This window comes from Oryzias latipes, chromosome 19, assembly GCF_002234675.1.
Source record: "Oryzias latipes chromosome 19, ASM223467v1".
Classification (NCBI taxonomy): Eukaryota; Metazoa; Chordata; class Actinopteri; order Beloniformes; family Adrianichthyidae; genus Oryzias; species Oryzias latipes.
In genome coordinates, this window is record NC_019877.2 from 11,364,422 (window position 1) to 11,387,583 (window position 23,162).

At 38.0% G+C, this 23,162-nt stretch overlaps 1 protein-coding gene across 2 annotated transcripts; it reads right to left on the reverse strand.

Annotated features, from left to right (window-relative positions):
- Nucleotides 1–869: 869 nt before the first annotated feature.
- Nucleotides 870–23,022, reverse strand: LOC101173419 (poly(ADP-ribose) glycohydrolase). 2 transcript variants are annotated; one of them, XM_020712068.2, is made up of 17 exons: nt 22,856–23,022; nt 22,391–22,473; nt 21,604–22,304; nt 21,239–21,361; nt 20,855–20,941; nt 20,395–20,469; nt 17,870–17,962; nt 17,194–17,348; nt 15,308–15,387; nt 15,151–15,211; nt 14,584–14,659; nt 13,475–13,622; nt 10,778–10,856; nt 10,335–10,443; nt 7,024–7,129; nt 5,831–5,959; nt 870–4,524 (listed from the first exon to the last, which is right to left on the reverse strand). In XM_020712068.2, the coding sequence occupies exons 2-17, from the start codon at nt 22,470–22,472 to the stop codon at nt 4,388–4,390; spliced, it is 2,241 nt and encodes a 746-aa protein (XP_020567727.1). In that variant the 5' UTR covers nt 22,473; nt 22,856–23,022; the 3' UTR covers nt 870–4,387. The 2 variants fall into 2 exon arrangements, with proteins under 2 accessions (XP_020567727.1, XP_011486559.1); XM_011488257.3 differs by having other exon boundaries at nt 22,562–23,022.
- Between the last annotated feature and the right edge of the window lie 140 nt (nt 23,023–23,162).

Sequence of the window (23,162 nt, forward strand, 5' to 3'; positions counted from 1 at the left end):
TTACCATCACCAAGTATGAATGAGGAGTGAATGAATAATGGACATACATTGTAAGTACTTTGAGTGTCTGGAAAAGAGCAGCTAATTCAAATTCATCATTTTCATTATTATAACACTTCAAAGAAAATGGATTCAAGTGCAGAAGAAATCCAAAAATGTTTCATAAAACAGGTAGAAAAAAAGAGGCGCATGTCTGTTCCTTTAGGTTGCATTGTGATGTGGTGGTTAGTACTCTCTTCTTGTGGCGAGAAGGCTCTGCTTTGAATCCCGGTTTGTTCTTTTCTGTGTGTAGTTTGTATGTTTTCCCTGTGCAAGCGTGGGTTTTCTCCAGACACTCCGGTTTCCTCCCACAGTCCAAAAACATCCTTCATCGGTTAATTGATTATTCTACATTGTCCCTAGGTGTGATTGTTAGTGTGGCCCTGCACCAGACTGGCAACTTTTCCAGAGGTTCCCCAACCTTTGTCAAACAGTAGCTGGGATAGGCTCTAGCAATCCCATGACCTCAAAGGACTTTCAGTGGGTTTGGAAAATGAATGGATGGTCTGTACTCTTTACAAACAATATTTTTTGGACAAATGTTCTGATGGGGCTTTGGTATTTGAGAATATTGACCTATAATTGTCATTTGAAGGGAGCAAACAGTTGTGTGATCATAAAAAAATGACTAACCGTAAATGGCAAGCTAAAGTATTTTGCAAGATCAAACACATTTTCATGAAAATGACCACATGGGTGCTGAAACTTTTGTTTTTTTTTCCAAATCAGTGTATCTTCGATACACTAGTACTGATGCATGCGGTCCGAGACAGTCTTCCTTCATCCTTCATTCCAGCTGAGACGGTATCAATCACACAAGGCCCTCGTGATAGATAGGCAATTTAATAACACTGGAAGCAGAAATAACTTCACTCTCTCAATCCTTGACCTTACAGAGCGAGGCAGTCAGTTTGGTTAAAAGCCACAGATTTCACGTAAAATGGATTTTTCTTTTGGATCAATCACAGAGGAAACATTTGAGCTAAACTGGCCACAGAGAGCTGCCATTAATGAATAATTGCTTTGGTCACAGATTTATACGCTGCCTTCTCATCCTTTTAGCACGGTCTGTTCACAAAAACTAATTTTGACTGCAGGCTTTTCAACCCAAACAAAACACAAGGCAAGCAGGTTTCTAGTAAAGGAAAGGAACCGCCTTTGGTGGAGGAACCGTCTCAGCATGGGTGGAGCTGGAGGATTAAAAAAAAAATTCACAACAGTCGCCTAAAAAGTGCACTGGACACAAAGAACTTAATAAAACATGTCATAAGTTCAAAGTATATCTATGGATCACAATTTCATTTAACCAAATAGAAATGCGAAAAAATGTTAAGATTTTAATTGGGCAAACATCCCGTCTAAAAAGCAGAATAAGAGGTCTCCTCCAAAGGTTTAAATTAAAAAGCAGCTAGAAGAACAAGAATTTTAGTTTTTATTTTAAAAGCAATCATAAGAAAACACAAATAAGTTTGATCGTGAAAGGAAATCCAACTCAACTGAATCACGCTCCAACAAAGCAGCTGCTACAAGATGCACCTGTGGTCGAGTTTTTGCCAGAACATCTTTTAATAAGTCTCTTTGAGGATATCAGTTTACAGATTAATGGGAGTTGGCCAGGAGCCTAATCACCTCAGTGTAAAACACTCTGATTAGGAAAATGTAATTTTAAACTTTAAGCATGTCTTCTGCAAAGATCTGTTCGCGATATTTTAGTCACCTTGAGAGAATCCTATAAAAACATTAGGTTTGCTGATGACTGGTCATTGAAATGTATCTTTTTAGATCTAGATTAGCCTGTTTTTCAATTTGATCTCGTATAAAATGCCATTTTGGCATCAAGCATCTCTTCTAATATAAATAGTGTTTACATCGCATAAATAATGTTTTAAGATGAAAATAATTTGTAGATCAGTCTTGTCCCCAAAGACCAGACATGCTGCAAGTTTATTTTAACAAGTCAGTTACTTCGATTACAGGAAAATCAGAAAAAAAAAACCTAAATAAAACCAAGAACCACTTAAAAGTGTTGACAAATGGGCGTGAGTGCCCAAAAAGGCCACCGCCCCTTGGGTTTCAGTAAACATATCAATATTTAATCAATGAGTGATAATACGTCTAATTTGTACCCATGATTCAACACTGCAGGAATCTTCAGCCAAGGGACGAAATTCACTTGGATTAAGTGATTAATTGTAAAGCCATTTTCAAACTCTATACGACCTTAGTGTTTTTTTGTGTTTAGCTCATCTTCATTGCAAAAGCGAGGATCCTCAAAGACCTGAACATAAAAGATCTTTGCCCAAAAAAACACATCTCCTCAGGAATTCCACCAAAACCCAAGAGCTTGTGCTACATCTAAAAAAAAGTGGTTGCTATAAGTCTTAAGTGATCAAGTTCAATAGCATAACTGATTTATCATGCTTTAAGCATATGACTTGTAGTGATTTATCACAGTGTTGCATCAAAGTGATTTTCTACGTGCAATTTGCCACATCATCAGTTTCTTTTCCGTTATTGTTTTGGCACATAGATTTTGATCACCGTCTTTAAAACTGCTTTCCTGCACAGAAACATTACAAGGTGAACACGGTTTCCAAAGTTAGTCACCCTTATATGTAATTAGCCCCAAATTATGATAAATTTAACAGTAATACTCAGTTCATCTCCAATTGAAATAATAAAAATGTGTAACTCATGAAAGTTAGTTTTTTACCTTTATTTTGTGAACAGTTGTATTTTTTCAGAGTTTTTTTTAAGTGTTTGTCCCTTTGTGCTGTCAGATATTTTTTTGTTTTTATGAAAGACTGAATTTTTCATATTTAAGCACGAACACAGTATCAATCAAGCGTTTGTTAAAGGTGGAGGCACTGGAGTTTGGAGATTGTGCTGAGAAACACTCCAAAAATCCTCAAAGCTGGAGATAATGTCTCTTTACTATTATAAACACACAAACATGTTAATGGCAGATCAAACCTTATAAAACCAATTATTCAACTTGTAAATGAAGTTCATGTCTGAAAACAAGTGACTGCATCTTCTTGATTTTATGGCAGACAGTCACCTAAAGGTCAAAAACCCCCATGACGCCCCCTGTGGAGGGATCAGTTCAGTGGGATCCTCCTGTGTGTCTGTGGTGGATCCCCTTCGGAGAGATGCCACCAAAGGTTTATTTTGAACTCAGCAAGCAACAAAGAGACTCCTTTCATCAGGCCCTGATACAGAGAAGACAAACAGCTCCACACTCTACAACAAGCACATTCAGTCCAGAAAACAATTGGTCTTTTAACCAATAGGATCATTAGATTACTTTTTTTGTAACTGGAGATCCTAGATATTATTTTTGTAGCTCATGAATATAAAATATTCACTATAATTACCATAAATAACAAAAATGAGCCAGAGTTTTTTTTCTATCACTACCATATAAACAAATATTACAGGTAAAACTGGCTTTTGATGACCCCCCAAAAAAGTTGAATCATAGAAATCACATTTCAAACTTCACTTCCTAAAAGGATGTTCTGCGATCCAATCTCTAACGAGGTGTCCTTTACAGTTGATATGAAGGGTGTGACCTTATTAAACTGCTAGTGAAAGAGTGAAGCAATAGCTGACAAAGAGAAATTAAAATGCAGCAGAGAAACCCATTCCGTCTGCAACATTCATGGGAAATAAAAGCAGTTTCATCCAAGTTATTGGCCAAATAAAAATAGTAGACTACGTGAACTAAAAATTTAATCTTAATTTATTATAAAGGGAAAGAAAAATCAAAGAAATCAAAGAAATGAGAATGGTTCACACAAAAAAATGTTTTCATGCAAATCACAAACACCAACTATAATCCTAACAAAAGCAATGTACAAGATAAGAAGTTATTTCACGACAATTTATGTTGCTTTTTAAACAAAATGGGCTTTTGAGATTTTTTTTGCCCTTTTTTTTTTTCCATCTACATAATTTACATTGACTTCATTGACTTGGTTGAGAAAAGAAAAAAGAAAAACGACAAACTAAGAAGACTTTATCCGTATTTCCTTCACTTTTCATATCATAGCTGCATTATGAGGACAGGCATTCTAAAACCATATTACTAATTCAGCAAACTAAACACAAGGAAGGTCACTTTATCTACTTAGGCAGTTCCGGTGTTTGTTTTTAAAGAGTATTGAATTGTTCGTACTCAGTGATTAAAGCCACATTTTATCATTCTTACAGCTAAATACATAAAAACATATTCAGAAATTCACCTTAAGGCAGTTATAAGGATGTTTTCATTCCTGGAGGAGTGATGACTCTACAGCTGCAAGGACTTAATGGATACCCATCAGAACATGTTGTCTGGTATAACCTAGCTGGAGTCATCAGACGCCGGCGAGCAGCCAACCTGCTGGTAGATGAAGTCGTAGAGGCTGACGCTGGGGCGCCGAATCAGGCAGCTTTTACACACCGAGCTGTAGTACTGCCCCAGCAGGTCAAACACTTCCCCTGTGACAAACACGAAGATTTTATAAGCTTAGCTACATCATGCGTGGGTTTTCTCCGGGATCTCCGGCTTCCTTCCACCGTCCAAAAACATGCTTCATAGGTTAATTGGCAACTCTAAATTGTCCATAGGTGTGAGTGTGAGAGTGAATGGATGTGTGATTGAGGATATTCTACCCTGCGACAGACTGGCGACCAGTCCAGGGTATCCCTTGCCTACGCCCAAGTGGCCGGGATAGGCTCCGGCAACCCCATGACCCCGAAAGGGAATAAACGGTAAAGAAGATGAATGAATGAATGAATGAGCTACATCATTGTTTTATGGAACTATTTTATCAAATAAAAAACTCTAAAGGAAATGCATAAAAATACATTTTCCTAAAGTTCCAATCCAATAATCTTTTGATCTATTTTAAAAGCGTTCCTAATGGGATTTTAATAATGATCATGCCGCTTTTAAACAAAATCGAAAAATCTGTGTCGTTTTCTAGGAAATAGTTTCTGCAGAGCGACAGCAGTTCATCATAAATTTGCTTGAGTTGTGGGTGGGACCGTTGGTGGGGAGAAAGCCCGCCCAAACTTCCAGTCATCCATTCGTTTAAACGCTCCCTTGCTTTAGCTTTTATTTGAAAAGCAATAATAAGAAAAAACAAATACGCTTAATTGTGAAAGGAATCTTGGCGTTAAGCTAATATTTTAGCAACATGCTAGCTTTTTGGGCTAATTTGGAATCTATTGAGGGTATTTGGGCTAATTTGGAGTTAAGCAAATATGAAATCATTTTCAGAAGATTCTTACCGCAACTTGTTAAATTGCCAAAGCATCTTGAGGGACCACATTCAGCAGAAAGCATTCACACTAGCATTATTACATGTAATGCAATTATTTTACCATAATTTGAAAAAAAAAAATCAGGAAAATAGGATTTTCTGAATTTCTTTTCTCACTTTGTCTCTGATAGTTGAGGTATACCTATGATCAAAAGGCCTCTCTCGTCTGTTTAAGTGGGAGAACTTGCACAATTTGTGGCTGACTAAATACTTTTTTGCCCCACTGTGCATGGATCTAGTTGTCTCCAAGTGGATACATCAGAATGGATCAGAGCAGAACAGAGCAGAGAGCTTGTAGCCTGTCAATTGTAGGTACTGTGTCACATTGACAAGCTTTTTCAAAATCAATTCTTTTTTTGTCTGATCCTGCTTCACAGCAATTTGAGTAAAGAAATACTCAGAATTGCAAATTTCATCTCACATTTACACACAAGAACATGTTAAAACAGGATTTTGGGTCTTGTGTATGTTTCTTTTACCAACGCTGATGTTCCTCTGGGTGAGGAAGGAGTGCATGTTGTTGACATCTGTCATGAGTCGATTGTCACCAAAGGTGAAATAAGCTACATCCCGGCCCGCCTCAGCAGCTGCCAGCATCTGGAGGAGAGCTAGACGGAAAGAAGGGAGCATTAAAGAACTCCAATGAGAGCGGCACACAATATGTCTCACTGCACTAAGTGCAGAAATACAAAACAACAATCCTTTGATAGGAAACGTTTGACTTTGCTATGCCACGGATTGACATTCTTTGTTATAATTAAGTAAAATTTAAAGAAAAAAAGCACCTTGAGTCATTCAGAGGCTAAAGTTTGTGTAACCTGCACAGTGAAATGTACAGAACGAGGGGAATAGGTCTCACCCCCACAGAGAACTCTGGATCAGTTACAAAGGAAAGCCAGGACTGGCACTGGAGAGCTGTAAATATTTGAGAGATTGAAAATATGTCTGCTATCTAATTAGAGCTACTGCTAAGGTAATGAGCAGAACTGAACCAAATTATATATATATATAAAAAAAGGAGAATATTTAAACTTTTCAGAAGCTTTGCTTTCACACAGCTTTCAGAAAATAAGTTGCTGCAATTAAAAAAGCAAAAACCCAGACGGGTGGCTGTGTGTGGTCACAGAAGGCAGATCCAGTCTGACAGCATCTAAATTATGAGACTCTTTCCCAGAAGAACGCCATTAAGCAGACAGAGGGGTATTGTGGCTATTAGGTAGCCATACCTCTCTATCGCTAATTATTAGTTATCCAATAATAGACAGTTTGTATAAACAAAAGGCTTGGAGTCACATTGCAGAAAAAAAAAGCAGTTAGGAGAAGCAAAGTATAAAAAAAACCTGTGACTTCCTGCAAAGAAAAACGGATTCAGCAGCACTGCAACAAAATACACACACACAGAAGATGAAAAATCTGACAAATTGATGAACTCAAGCTGGAAATCTATTCCACTAGAATATTATAGTTGTCAAGTAATCAATAGGAGGAAGGCCACTAACAGTAGCCTTCCTTAAGTAAAGTAATGTATCTTTAGAAGACAAATGGGTGTAGATGCAGTTCTTGTGGAGCTTCTGCTAAATGTGAAATACATTCTATTATATGTAGGCAAATGGTGTCTAAAAAAGGTTCATCTGACACCTATTTTGTTCTGAAAACACACTGCCTGATGTACCTTTCAGACGCGTGTCCCCTCCAAAAACTCCACAGCCCCAGTTGCCTGTTGCCACTGCAGCCAGGTTTTTACTGTCGGTGTCAGGACGGGAAAAACCACAGTAAGCCTGAATGCGGGTCACAAAGAAGAGATACAACATCGGCAAAAGCATTTTAGCAAAAATGAGAAATCACAATTTCATTTTGCTGCAACTAACTCCTTCCAGATTACTTAAAATCTGCCTCATAGCTTTAGACATTTGTGTCTTTTTTTTGCACTGAAGAGAAATTGGCTAAAATATTGTATGAGATTTGCATATGTTTAACACGTAAAACTTTTGCTTAAATAAAGGAATGACTGACATTATTCTGAGGTTTTAATCTGCTAATTTTTTTTGTTAAAAACATTACTCTAGTTTCACAGTACTGCTACAACAAGATACCAAATCTAAAGGTGTGGGGATCTGGGAAATGGAGTTTTTTGTGGCCTGGAAACATTTTTTTCTGTTCAGGGCTCCAGACTGCGACCAATTGCTCGCATTTTGCGACCAAAATTTGAGAGTGTGCGACTAAATTTTACATCCAGTCGCACATGTGCGACCAGTAGATTTGCCTCCCCCACCCTCCGTATTTTTTTATACATTAAATGTGGAAGGGGCACGTCAATGATCAATGAAATAATCTGAGACGCGAGCGCAGGCAGACACACAAACTCGCGCACATACTCATGAAACGCGAGCACACACTCTCGCGTGATTCCTGTGTGTGAGGCGGACACTGCGTGTGAGAAGAATAAGTCACTGTAAGTGGCTAAAATATGTGGAGGGGGCGGGGCCTAGAGATATTCGCGCGCGCGTTAACATCCGTGGGAAGGAAACGGAGACAAATATAGTCACAACGTGATATGTGCGTCTGAGCTATGAGCAAGCGAACTATTGATTCGTTCTTCCGGCCTGCGGCTAGTGTACCAGTGCCAGAGTGTACAGCAGGGGTCTCAAACTCGCGGCCCGCAGGCTATTTGCGGCCCCAAAGATGATATTTTGCGGCCCCAGCCTTAAATGAAAATTTAATGTTACTGCAGCCCGCCAGTTTTAATGAATGACACTTTTTCATTGTCGTGCACGGAGATGACCAACCAATCACAGTGGGGTAAATGACTCTTGGGGGCGGGACAATGACAGGGCTTGAAAGGAGGACACCTGACAGCCCCCTCCCTCCCCGGACCACATTAAGTAGTTCCTTACTTTCCTTTCTAGAACGTATCTATTCGCTCGTAATTTTCTAAATACATGCAGTCCGTGCTGAACTTTTCTCTGGGTCCCACAGACCCGGAGGAAGGTTAAGTTTTGGTTACGGTTACGGCGGCGCATCAAACGGTTTATGCACGGCTGTTACGGCAGCGGGAGTCGGGTCAGCTGAGGAGAATAAATGTCCCCCACGTACGTGCGTGACAGCTAACGGGGCTTGAAAACGGGGCTACGTGGGGAAAATGCAACGATAGACGTGTTTGAGATGAACCGGCACCTCGCCTGGATCGTTGGGGAGACCAGGCCGGGGGGGGGGGGGGGGGGGGGGGGGGTGGGGTGGCGCTGTGGGATAAAGGCGAATCTGCAGCAAGACTAAAGGACAACAGGAAGTTGGAGTTGTCCTAAACATTCAATTTAGTTTTAATATTCCTCTCCCCCTTAGTGTGATCTGTGTTATTATATATTTATTTTACGATTATTTTAATGTTTTGTAATGCATGTAGCCTTTTTTTATGAATTGGTATTTTAAATTATTTTAATTAATCACTCAACTACAAAAACCATCAGGACACATGTCCCATAATGCATTGTTTTGTAGTCTGTAGGGCAGCTTTCAGTCAGTTCAGTTTCCAGCTGTGTCCGGGTAGGTTTGCCCCTTGCTCTCATCCCTTTCTCGCAATATTTTTGTGATGATTGACAGTTGATGTTGGAGCAAAAACAAAAATATATGTCTCACACCAGGTGATCTGCGCAGCGTTGAGTCCACCTGGGTGATCTCAAACACGCTTATTGTGCATCTTGGCTGCACCTATTTGGTGTCACAAAGATAAATTCCCATCAGTTTTCTTTACTATTCGTACTGTCATGACAGCGATGCTGCTGTCAGTTTACCTGTTGTTGCATTTTCAAAAGTGAAGAATAAAATGTGACACTGAATCAGAAACAGCACATTCTAATTTCTGCATCTATTATTAAAGTATTTATTAGTAATACAGTGGAAATTAGTAGATTTGGTCAGCATGTTGATTTACGGTATGCGCCCCTAAATTTACTGGTTGTGCCCCTAAAATTTTCAGTTAGGGGCCACTGTGCTCCTAGTGAAAAAAGTTAGTCTGGAGCCCTGCTGTTAGTTAAGTGTGTGAAGCTTTACTCGCTGCATTCCACAAAAAAGTTTTTTTGGGACAACTTTCAAGCAAAAACCACAACATGAAGTGTTGCAGCCACTCAATTACTGAGATAATATTCTAAATGGCAAAAAAAAAACCTGTACCATTTGTAAGAATCTGGACATTGATTTTTACATCGAAAATAAACATTCTCCCCCCCCCCCCCCCCCCGTCCAATAATATATTTTCCTTGTAAATGACAGATTTGACATTTAACTGAACATTGTTCAAACTGGGATTGATCTTCACGCTGTCGCATTTTTCACGGCCTTGTCAGAACTGCCAAACACCTCTTAAGCTTTCCTGACAGCAGACCTGACAACATCTTGATTTTCTATTACAAATAAGAACAGCACTACCAAACAGATTATGCAAACAGTAAAACCCCTGTTAGCTAAATAAAAAGGTACCAACTATGATCTGATTAGTTACTCCCTACATAAATATACTATTCATATTCATTCATTCTGGCCAAATTAGAGTGCATTAGCATTATGTTTGTTATGTATTCAATCATGGCATACTGTGTTCATGACGTTTCTTCACAAATCATATATTTACCCTTTTTAAAGTAAATTAATATTCCTTGGATGAACATTCAAGTTAGAAGCTTTTTAAATCAGACAGTAGTTGGTTTGACACTTCAATGTTTGAATCTGCGCAACACGATCAAGAAATAAAAGGGAATATAGTAGAATTGTTTCTGTAAACTCATAAAGAATACATGGATAAGGAAAATTAAATCCTTAAATCTGAGAAACTACCCGAAGAGCCTCACAAAAAAATAGCAAAAATAACAAATTTAAGAAGAAGAAGAAAATGTATGGTGAAGTACTTAAAGAGACACAAACCAAAAACTCCAACAGTCAGAAAATAAAGAAAAAGCAGGAAGAAGGCAGGAAAAAAACAACAACCCTGACCTTGTTAAGTTCTCGGGTAATTTTGTCAGGATGAAACTGTTCAAGAAAGTTCTTGAACTGCATGGCATCAATGGCCACAATCTCTGTGCATCTTCTCTGCCAGCCATCCCTGAAAAGAAATAAATGAAGAATATTCAATATCATGACAAAATTAAAAGCAAAAAAATATTGGCTTCTCCTAAATTCTTCTTCTTTTGATGACACTTTATAAATGGTTAGGAGGATCGTTCATTATGATTTGTCTTTATTTAGACATCAGTGACTGTTGTTGTTGACTGATGTTCAGGTGATTCATCCTGAAGTCTTTAGACTTTAGAAAAATATCTCAATATCAATGTTGCATCAGAAGAAAATGTATCGAACCATCGCTAAAATCGGTGACTGCAAAAACAAGACATCCAACTGTTGAAACCATAGATCCAAAAATAAAAATAAAACATGACCTTGGAGTTGCATCTTGGTGGCTGCCGCCCCACTGGTAGGTCTGGGAATAGCCTGTATATTTACTGAACTGTTGAGTTCCTAAAAGACAGTAAAATTCATTCAAGCTGTACCAATGAAAGAAAAAAATTGCATAAAACATAGTTTTTTAGAACACAATTTAAACAAAATACTAATAAACATGTTCGAAGTACTAATGCAGAGAACATTATGGCTTAGCAACACCAGTTAGTGGCTCAAAAACTAATCTAAAACCAATTTTCATTTATACTTTAAAACATAAAAACGTACTGTAACATTCAGAACAATAAATTCCTGTCACCGGCTGTGCCGGTAGTAATTTGTCTGATGCGATTAGATGAAAATCAGGCAGCAGTGCTTTTGACAAGAGGAAATTCAACTTATTGGCTTCCAGAAATGATGCAGCACTGACTGACCACCAGCCTACAGGGAAACGCACAACAGCCTGAAAAGGGAGAAAACGGCACCGCCATTTGTCAGCACCTGCTTTTTAGGAGGTTTTGCAGAGGCAGCTCACGCGAGGCGGTGACTGACCAACATGATTATCTAAAGAGCTTCAAAAGAGCATTTACAATAAAAATAGACAGAATTTTTACCTTGAATCTACATTTCATAAAATTAGACAATCTTTCTTTCTGTAACTAATCAGCAAAATTCCTTTCAAAAGTTTATTGTTTTTGCATGTTGATGGCTAAAAAACTATAAAATGAAATAAAGTAGAACTGTGGTAAGGCAAGGCCACGTTCTGCAAAATCAGTATGATTAATAGCAGCAGTGTAATACAAGGCATGGACTGCAAATAAATGACAGTTAATTATATTCACAAAATGTCAGGCATTTAGACAATGCATTTATTTCAAGTTATTCAATTTATTTTACAGGTTTATTTATTGAAAAATCCCAATAGTTAGGTTTGCTTGTTTATAGTATTGGAAAATATACCAAGAAGATAGAAAATATTACCTGTAATAATTATCAAGGCACTGTCGGCCACTATTTATATTAGATTTTTTGCCAAAAAGCAAAATACAATAAGAATAAAGAACCAAATATTTATGTTGTGAGTGATAGTGTGAAAAAAATCAGCAATAATTACATAAGTGAGAAACACCCCTGATATATATGAATACATATAATTCAATTTCTTTTATATAACAGGCTAAATCATTCCTAAGAACAATCTAATTAATATATATTATGAAGCTGGATTTTTTAATCTGCACAAACCTGTGACATTTCAGTTTTCCAAAAATATTACAATTCACTGATGAGCCATGTTTACATTTGAAAGGCACATTTTTCCAATAGTAGATTAATTATGCTTTTGGTATTTATGCAACACAATTGTCATCTGCAGTCATTTGTAGAGAGAAGCACAGAATTCTGTGTGGCTAGAGAAAAAGGCGTTTGTTTCCCTTCATCAATGTTGTAAAGGTTGCTTTATTCATGTGTAAATCCATCAAACCAAAAAGCCTTGCATTTTTAGCAGATGAGACACTGAAAGGTCAGAGGAGTACCAAGTTAATCTAAAGTGGTCAAATAAAACAATATTTTAAGATAATAAACATCAAATTTGTATATTCTAGTTATCCACAACTGTATAAAATTTGGGGCTTTTTTTGTTCTTTTTCTTGCTTGAATTGAGTTTCTTGCATTTGATGAACAGTTTTTGCCATTCAGGACCTCTCTTTGGTGCTATTTATACCTGTGATTGTCCCCATGCCAGCAAGATATCCAACAATTGAGGACAAATTTAATTAGCCAGAGCACTCTTGCAAATTTCAGAGCAAAAGTAAGATCCATTAGATTCCTTACTCTGTGACAAGATCTCTCACAGGGAATATGATTTACGGAATGGCAACGGTGCAGCCAAAGCTTGGACTTTTACACGACCCGTTTCAATAAAGATGATGGAATGGAAGAGTCCATTAGTGGAGAAGGTCTTGGGCGGTTCTTCCAGCTATAATTAATTTTGGGCCCATATAATCAAGTTAAGTGGTTTAAGTGAGGGCATGGAGGAGACGGCCAGAACAAAGTCTGAAGGTGACTCTCCCAAAAGAGAAGCTGTGATATCTTACTTCCTGTTTTTGTTTACAGTTTTGGTGATATTACTGTCTGCCACTGATTGCCAAATGGCAGGCGATGTTTTTGTCTTTATCTGAACAGTCTTCCTTTAGAGAAATAAAAGAAAAAGAGTTCTATTTTTATCATTTTTTATCCAAACATGAAGTCTGTTGCAGGAGTTTAAAAAGGACAAAGAAAAAAAGAAAACAGACAGGTGCCATCAGCCTCCTGCAAGGACCCCTGAGTCTAGCTCCTGTCACGAGGTTTCCAATAGCCTTCCTCACTACCGTTTTTATGTGTAAACATTGAATGGCGGAGCATAGTCTGGGGTGGGCATTACTCAACAGAAACCCAGCAGGGCAATCAGGAAAACTTCGTCTCCATCTTCAGTCTCTACCCTTTGCAGCCAATCAGAGGAGGCGTTTGACAGGAACAGAGGGCAAAAACACAAACTGCCATACAGGCCTTTCAGTGTCCTGCTGAGGCAGAGGGTGGTAAATTAAAGCTGAAGCCTTTGCTGTGTTTGACTGGAGAGGCACAAGTTTGTTTGTGTTCTTGTCGTCAGTTCACAAACTCCAGGCATTGTTGATCGACGAGTATTCTTCACCACTGACCTGTAATTATCAGACATTCATTGTCATCCAGCGCTTCGGTGAAAAGGCGAGAAACGATCAGCTCGGGATTTATGAGGAACCGGATCTCCTCCTGAACCAGACCGGTACTTGTGACCCCTCCTCCCACAAATTTGTTGGCAAAATCCACCTGAAAAATAAAGAGAAAATATTTGCAAAAGAAATGTGTGCTGACATATAAAAAGCAAACTTTCAAAAGCCTTTCGAGAACAGGGGGACAGAAGACAACACTTCTGTGCCCTTTTTATCTCATGAGGGACAGAATCAATGACAAGCTGAAGGGGAATGTAGTCATAGGTGCTGCCATTACTCTGACAATCTGTCCAGCATGTTAAAATGTAAAACACATGGAGCAGTACTGCAGCTCGAGGTACAGATCTTTCAGAACTCCTAATAAGTATTTTTTCTCATAGCCTTTGTTGGTGTAAAAATTAAAACAAAGATGTTTTGTCTCAGATACGTAGTTTATTTTGTTTTGTTTTTTAAACCGTATTTGGGAGACTCGCCTGCAGCTAACCTATACATAAAGCCCTGAAAGACATAACAAAAGCGTAAGCAGCAGCCTGATAGCTGATCTCCACAAACTGGTCACTCAACTCTGGGACAGCGAGCCAGCCTGCAGAGTCTGCTTTGACAGGCTGTCAAAAGCTCACCCCGCCCCTCAACCCGGCACGGCGTCCATCAATCGAAGCTGCTGTGCGCTCCGAAGCTGGCCGTGTGAGCACATCAACTGTCAGTTTGTGGCGACTTGAGGCAAACAAAAGGTGAAAGGCGGAGTGGGACATCCTGACAGTGTACGGGAAGTCAAGGCCAACACAGAGAGTGGAAAGGGCCCAGGGGCCTCGACCCCGCTCCCAGCTCACCCTCCCTCTGATGTGTCAGTGACTCCCTCAGAGGCGTTTCCAGCTGTAGTAAGCTTTCTGGGAGAAAAACTCAAGGATGGTGTGGCAAAGTGGCTGACGACAACAGGCGGCATTGAGCATGTGCTTCACGTACACATACTCTGAGTCTACGTCTCTGCAAGATCACGCTTCTCCAAGTCACACCATCACATTAAGATTCCTCACTACCAGTAAAACCTGATGTCTTACCTGAAGCATCCCAGACCCATCATCTTCAATGGTTCCATCACATGTGATGTGCAGTTTAGTAAGCTGAGTCTGTGAACTGAAACACAGTTGCTCCGGTTATTAAAGACTCACTTTGATGAAAATGGTGTTTTTAACATGTTCTTGTAGCATTTTTCTGACGATGGAAGACAAGTATAAAGAAAATTAGGATTCAATTTGCGTTTCTGAGTATTTCTTTGTTTAAATTTTTGTGAATCAGTTAAAAAAGAGCTCATTTGTGACGTAGAATATACGCTGGGCAGGCCACAAGCTCTCTGCTCTGAGCTCTCAGCGACGGGGAGGGGGGGACTGCTCGGTCCCGCCCACAACTCAGAGGTGAATTGCTAATGAGCTACTGTTGCTCTGCAGAAACTACGTCCTACAAAACGACATTGGTTTTTGATTTGGGCTAAAAGCGACATCTTTGTTATTAAAAAACCACTGGGAACTTGTTTTTTTGAATAGATCAAAACATGATCATAGTGAGACTAAAGCAAGTGAATTTTAGAAGAACACTTTTTTTTTTAATTTTCTTTTCTAAAAACAAACCTTCTCCAGACGGGAGATTTGTCCAAAACCTTTCGTGAGAATGTGACAAGTCCAATAGGCTCTGAGGAACACACAAAAGTCACAAACATGTCAAACAAAAACTTCACTAGAGCTAGATATAATTTTTGTCCAAAAAATAAAACAAATATGCACCTACTTTGTTCAGTAACACTTTTAAAATAACACATCAGTGTTTTCAGCTTTTCTATCTTCTTTGGAGAGGATCCCTCAAACAGTCTGATGAGAGAAAGAAAGAAATTAAAAAAAGACATTCAATTATTCTTTGTTTGCCAAACTCACTTTTAGAATCAAGTAGGTTTATTAAGGCATTCCAGTCCGAAATCTTCTAGACAACCTAAAACCAGACCAGCAAAAAGTGCTTCTCATAAAAGCATCGCTCCAGAGACACATGACCTCCATTTTAGCCATGTGAGTTCAGTCATGCTTTAACTTTTGACGTGAATTAATCCATCTCTCTGTCAGCTTCCTTTTCAAGCACTGGCCGATTATGTAGAGACTTTCTTTGCAGCTACGACAACAAAGTCGCCCGAGGCTTGCCACCACAGAGTAACACTGATGCCATTTCACAGCACTTACACAAAAGAATGAAGGAAAGGGCGGAAAAGTGGGATCCATCTCTAGTGATATATTAAGAGCCACTGTGTCTCTTTTAAACAGCGTTGTCCTCAGGAAGCAAAAGGCTACACACATATTCAAATGCAGTCCAAAGCTGCTGGCAGTGAGGTGTAGTGGAAGACGCCCCCATTTTCATCCAACTCTACCAGAAGCCCCATGGTCTCACGGCACAACAACAACAAAAAAAGGACAAATTTCATGGAAAGGAAATATTGACAAAAGCTTTGCGCACTAAAAGCCCCTTAAGGAATCTGAAACGTATTTATTCAAGCTCACTCCAGCCTTCATTTCTTCTTTTTAACCCTCAGGGAGAAAAGAAAAAAAGGAAGTACAAGCATCTCAAAGTCCCCAGGAAAAGGTTGTTGACATCAGCTAGCCTGTGATGAGAGCAGCCTTTTAGAAACGAGGATATTTTTGGATCAATAGAACACACTGATTTTTAACAATAAAACTGTTGATGTACCAAAAATTAAGGACTTCTTACAAACATGTTGACATCTGTATCATCAGAAATATGTTTGATCTATTTTGTGTTTTTCTGTTGACTTTATTTTTACAATTCTAGGACGTTTATGTTTATAAAATTCTGTTGTAATTTCAATTTTCCTAAATATGAGTGGTCAAAAGCTGCACCACAGAATGAATCTAGTTTTCTCTTCCATTTAGATAATTACTTACTGCTTGGTGTCAAAAGATAAGGAGAACCTAACAAACCAAAGATCTGAAGACAGATTTCAAATTAAAAATGGATGGTGAATGGGGCACTTGTACAGCATCTTCAATGTTTTCCTTAAAACTGTTTTCATCTGAACATAAAAAGTACTTTATTCATGCTTTCTAAAATGTAAAAATATTTTAGAGCCCTCTTGAAAGCTACAAATGGTGCTGCTTATATTTTTTTCGATATTGTTACACATTTTATTTATTCTTACCTTAAAACATTAAATTTTTCTTTTAAGAAAAATAATGAAGAAATTATTTAAAAAGAATGATATCTAACAACGAGTGTGCTGTGTGTCCTAGATCACCAAGGAAAACACAGTAATAAAATTATAAATAGAATGAGGTATTTGTTGCAGGGTTAGCCCTAACCTTTCTAAACTGATTTTTACACCAGTAAAATGTTTATTTTCCTAAAAATTATGAGTTAACAAGCAGTTTATTGTTAAAGAGCTGACATGTAAATACCACTGGGGTCTTTAGAACGCCTTAAATATCTGGCAGTAGCACAAATACAGAACGAGACACAAAATACTGAAAGGCTTTATACTGATCCCATAGACATCTGTAGGAGACGCAGCGCTTTACCGCCCCCTTGCAAAGATGAGGTGTCCATTTCAGTTAACTGTATGAGCTCAATATGCAAATGAAAGCACAATAAAGGAAGATGCTTTGTGAACATGTTACCTGAAGAAGTTTATATCTGGGAAGTTGGAGTACTCTGCCTTTCTGGAGTTCCGTCGAGGAAAGGTGCAGAAGAAGGCATTGGCGAGCAGACACGCCGCCTGCTCCTGAGACATGGTGATGGAGTGATTCATGCCTCTTTTCAGGAGAGGTATTGGCTGGAGGAGGAACGGAGACACAGCTAAAGAAGGTCAAACTCATTTGTTTTGATGGTTTTCTCCACATTAAATACAGGTATGATGCAAAAATGTCATCATTCATCTGGAACCATCTTGTGGGGTTTTAATCAAGATGTATTTCTACTTGTGCATGAGGCCACGGACAACTAGAATAGAAAATAAAAGGACAGACATGCTTAAACATATACCCTTTGTGTGGGTTTCTGCTGTTAACAGTATAATCAATCGTGGCCATATGACAAGTGGTAAAAAAAACTAAACAGTTTTAATCAAATTTACATTTTTAAAGTAAATATCTAACTTGCTGCAAAAGAAAAAAAATCCCTGGTCTTCTAAATGAACATACTGAGAGCGCGGTCAACAAAGGACATCCACTTTCAATAGGCTTTGATCACAACATTTCTGCTGCCGTTTCATGATGACATTTGTCACGTTGTGACCTTTGCCATCAACCTACTGCGCTGAACTTCTCCATGAACCTAGTTAGTTATTGATGTTACCTTGGTGCACAGTTCAGATGCTCTCATTGCTAATTGCACCATGTCTGGCAGCAGGGAGTTAAACAGATGTTCAGCAGCATCAGGCTCCAGGACCTTGGAGAGAGCAAGAGATCGGTTTATGTTTGTTGCTCTGCCATGAAATACAGCTGTGACATTATTAGCTGTCAGCGTTGATTAGTTTCAGACAGACAGATAAGATTCACTTGTAAAAAAAAAAAATTACAAAAAACAACTTTTTTAGAGTGAAATATAAGCAATATAAATGACCAGGACAGCTAAGCAAATCTAAACCTGTTCTGACCGCTCTTCTAATGGGATTTTGGAATAAAGGTCAATGATATGACTTCAAATAGAACACATGTTCAATTGGACCGCACAGGTTATACAATTATATACATTTATTTTCCAAATCAAGCAAACAAATTCCCAAAAGTAAACTTGTACTCAAATGTGATCTGAGAATCATTTTCCTGTAGGATGATGGTGCTGACTGCATCCCTGGCATGGTTTCTATTTATGACAACATTACCAAATATTACAGGAACAAACCCATCAACCATGCTTCTTCTCTTAAAGACGTGATATACTACTTGTGTTTACACCCATACTAGGAACAAAATGTCAGAATGATCAATCACAGAGGAGTGTCATCGAGGTGGCACAGCCTTTTCTGGACAAGATGCAAATGAACCATTGTTTGAAATAAAAGAGGCGTAGCATATACCTATAAGACAAAAGGATTGGGTAGGTGATTTAGGGAAGGAAATTTATATTAGGAAGCCTGACTAAATGCTGTCATAAGTAATGACCAGGCTGACATCATAAACTGTTCCTATGGGGGTAATAAATGTAGCCAGCTGACAGCTTGGGACAGTAGATATAGCTGAGGTAATATAAAGCAAGCTCCCTAAATCAGAAGACAGTGCATCAAATCAGCTGAGCTAACTGTCTGTGTGACTTAATATGGGCCTGTACATCACACCAGACTGACAAAGCAATCAAGCAAGATGTGGGGGTGTGGACAGTGAGGAACCAGTACCACAGACCGCTGCAAGTGGGACTGCCACCCAGGTGGCAGCAGCTGGGTATCTGAATACATAATATTTACCAGGGCATCTCTCGCTCTAATAATTCTGACAAAAAAAAGGTAGTCTGTTGGATCAACCCATGAACACATGACTGTGTAGAAATAAACCACTTTTGTGCTCGCAACTATATCCTGGTTGGGCTGCTGTCCATCAACAACTATTCTGATATTCATAGGAAATAGGAGCTGAGATGAATATTCTATGAAGGTGCCAGGCCCGTCACTTCATGCCATTCATATTTACTTTCCTCTGACACTCAAATTCTACATGCTTGAATCTAGCATGAAGGCTGAGGAAAAGTAATGTGACAAATAGGGGAAGTGGTTCACACCCATTGGTTTATTTTCACCGTAACTGTTACTCAACAATGGAGGTTCAATTTTTCTTTCCACATGTAAAACCTTTAACCATAAATGTGATCTTTTTTTAATCTTTACTTTACACAATAGACTGCAACATTACCTTTATTTTTGAAAATACAAAATATTTGATTTTCAAAATAAAAGAGAAGGTTTACGTAACCTAGAAGGTATATAAAAATACAAATAAAAATTGTATCTATTGTTTTGTCAACACTACGACAGAGTTAAAAAGTAAAATTATGAGATTTAAAGTCTTAAATTTACGAGAAAGAAAAGAAAATAAATTTATTACTTAAAAGTCGTAATTAAGAAGAAAAATTGTTTGTAAACTGGCCCTAAAACTGTCGTACATCACAACCAATTTCCATATTTTTATTATGTTGATGTGTTTTAAGAGTGAAGACTTTAAAGACATTACATAAATGAACATTTATGAAGTTAAAACTACAAAAAAGGCAAACAAATGAGTGCATGGCTGTACTTTCAAGAATTGAAAGAAAAATACTATGGGGAATGAATGTGTAAACCTCTTTTGAGGTAGAAAAAAAGGATGTCAAATATTGGAACCTCAACTCCACTGAACACTTTGGGAGATCGGTTTGAGCGTACTTCATGAGTGATCAACGTTACCAGCATTTGCTCACATGCAACACGTGCTGATGAAAAAAATAGGAGACCGTCTCATTGTAGCATGAAGTGTCAGATTGTTGGAGCCAACTATGATCTTTTAGGACATATAATAAATCAACTTTTTTTTTTTTTTTTCAGGCTTTGGTGAGGCAACCAACAAAGCGCTGTCAGTGTGAAGAAGACTTTAAAATGTTTGAAAGCAAACATATTTGAACAGCATTAGACATTTTGCCAAGAAAAAATGTTTACATGAAATTATTCACTTTCAAACGTTTTTGTGCAAACTTTGGTTCAGTTTGTTTGAATTAACAATTCATTAATTTGACACATTAACATACCTGACACCTGTGAATAGAGCGCATCTTTCATCAACAATGAATATCACTTCAATACAACAGATAAATGACAGTGAAGTGTAAGCAATAAGAGAAGGGTTATGGCTTACCTTACAACAGTATAAACTTAATGCTGTGAAGTCCCATTTTTTAGCACTAGATGCGTTGTATTTCAATAATGCTTTCTGTAGAGAAAAATATAAACGCTATAAACATTCGTAAATGGTAGGCAAAATTTTATTTTAAATTACACACTGCAAATTATGAAATGTATAATTTGCAACAGCAGCCTTCTCAATTCCCTGCAACATCAGAACTGTGAGGCCGCTTTTACTTTCAGTTTCTGGTCCAATGCTGCCATCTTATGGCCAAATGTGGTATAAAACATTGAGTTTTAATTGACTTTTTTTTTTTACATTCAGACTAGATTTTATTTAGCAATTACGTCGACACTGTTTTCATGAAAAAATACTGTTTGCGGTTCATGTTAAAATAATTACACTGAAGGGGAAAAGTTAATTGAACAAATTATTTGTTCCAAAACAAACGATGGGATATCAAACTACTTGCCTTTAGTTCATATGCACTTGTGAATTTCTTGTTTAAAGTTTCCTTGATGAGTTCCCATCGGCTTTTATTCTGCTGTTCTTGCGTGTCCTGAAGAAATATAAATTGTTTTTGAGATATGTGGAAAGTTAGTTACCTTTAATACATATAGTACTTCCAGAAGAGAACTAATAAGTTCAAAGACACATTTAGTACTAGAATATTGTAAATTAAACAGATGTTCTATTATAAAACATCAATAAAATATACATGTCAATAAGTAAACAGTGCAATGTTTACCAATAGAGAAAAAAACATTTTCCTTGCAGTGGTGGAAAAAACCCATAAGCATGACTTTGCGTATAAAAATAAATAAACTAAAAAGTCTATAAACATCTACCGTTTTACCTCATCTATTACAGGAAACAGGTTCTCCTTGGAGCAGGGCATCTTAACATGGACATCATCCCAAGTATCCTGAAACTTGGCAGGAGAAGGAATGGGAGCAGTTCCTTTGTGAAGGAGGCCTGCCTGTCAATGGGAACCAATATGTATTAGTCAATTATAGACAGTTAAAAACAAACGATGCTTTCTGTTGTGGTTCAGTTAAATTACACAAATGAGAATCTAAGAGATTCAAGTCCACATTTTGGTACAAAAATAAGGAAGATTCACTGTTTAATTTATTAATTTTAGGGGAATAAATTACTAAAAATAAAATACAATCGCAAATGACTATGTATTTATGTGTTTAAATAAAAAACAGCTCAAACCATTATCATCACAGTGTGCTTTCCGGGGATATCTTTTAGTGGAGGAGGCTCCCCACCGCATTCTGGCATTCTCTTTAGAGCACTGATAGGAGTCCCCAACCATCTCGCATCAGCAGAAGGGTCTGTGTCTTTTTCTTCTGGAGATTTATCTGGCTTAATCCTCTTCAATTGTAGATTCTGTGTTGAATGTCCTGAGAAAAAATCTGTTATTTTCACTTTATGCTTAACAGAGTCCCCTGAGCATCTTTCCTTTTCTTGCTTTTCCAATCCATCATCATTATGAGAGAGTGTCTGCCCTCCAGAATCTGCAGAAAACTGTGAGACGGAAGAGTCCTGCTCGATGTCTGGTGGAGTTAAAACTTGGGTTTCCTCGTCCAGATCAGAGGAAGACATTCCAGTGATCTTGCCTTCTGGAGACGGCGCTAAAGGAGTTTCAACACTACTCTCACCAAGCATTTCAACATCCTCTTGAGTTTGACTTGCTTCAGCTGTGGCAACACATTTTGAAGGCTTAACCAACCAACCTTCAAGAGTGTTTAAGGGCTTCTGTTGAAAATTGGCTCCAATTTTCTTTCCTTTCACACCTCGCAAATCATTTGCTCTGGTTTTTGGTTGCATATCTAGCTTTCTCTCTGTTTTGTTCTCGCTTTTTCCTTCGTCTGGGGTCTCATTACTTGTTCCATGACTGCATGAAGCTGAGCCTGGAGGGTAGAATAAAAACAAAAGCAAGAATTGGAATTGGCATTTTTAGAGAAGTTATCACACTGAAATTATGAAGTTACAATGCCTTTCTGGGAAGATGAAGACGGAGTTTCTGCTTCAACCCTTTGTCTCTTTGTTGAGGGTTCAAAGTCCGTCAGTGTAGCCATTCTAAACACAAATAAAGCATAATTTCACATACAAATATTCGGTAGAAAAATATTGTTACATCTGTCTGAGAAAAAACAGTTTTACTTACAGAACAGCTTGAGTCGACAATAGGAACAAAGTTTTGTTTGGTTTAACCCAATTTTGTTTTCGTAGCAGCACTCGTTTTCTTAACAAGCTAGCTACTCTAGCAATACGTTGGTATGGTATAAAGCCAAACATGGCACAAAATACCTTGTAAAATACACACTGACGTCTCAGGTAGAATCATAGCAAGATTTAAAACAATAACTGTGACAATATTGGCAGCAACCCCAACCTTGGTAAGTGCTGCACGTAGTAAAACAGTACCAATAAACACAAATACAAGCCTCAAAAACTCTACGTGATGAGCGGCTACTGGACAAAATTTGGCGTTTCTATGTGGTTTTGTTTAAAACAGCGACTATAAAATATCAGACTAATCTCTTGTCAATAAACTCCCCTTGCAAAGTTGTGGGTAAACTTCTGCCGCTCACTGTCGAAACACTTCCGCTTTAACGTGACGTCACTCAGTGTAAACATCGCGATATCTAGAAAATATTTTAAGTAGCCTGAATTTGATCTTTTTTTTATATAGACATATATATATTATATACAAGGTGAGAAAATGTGAAATTGGAGGTTTTTTCTTTTAATATTAAAAAAATAAA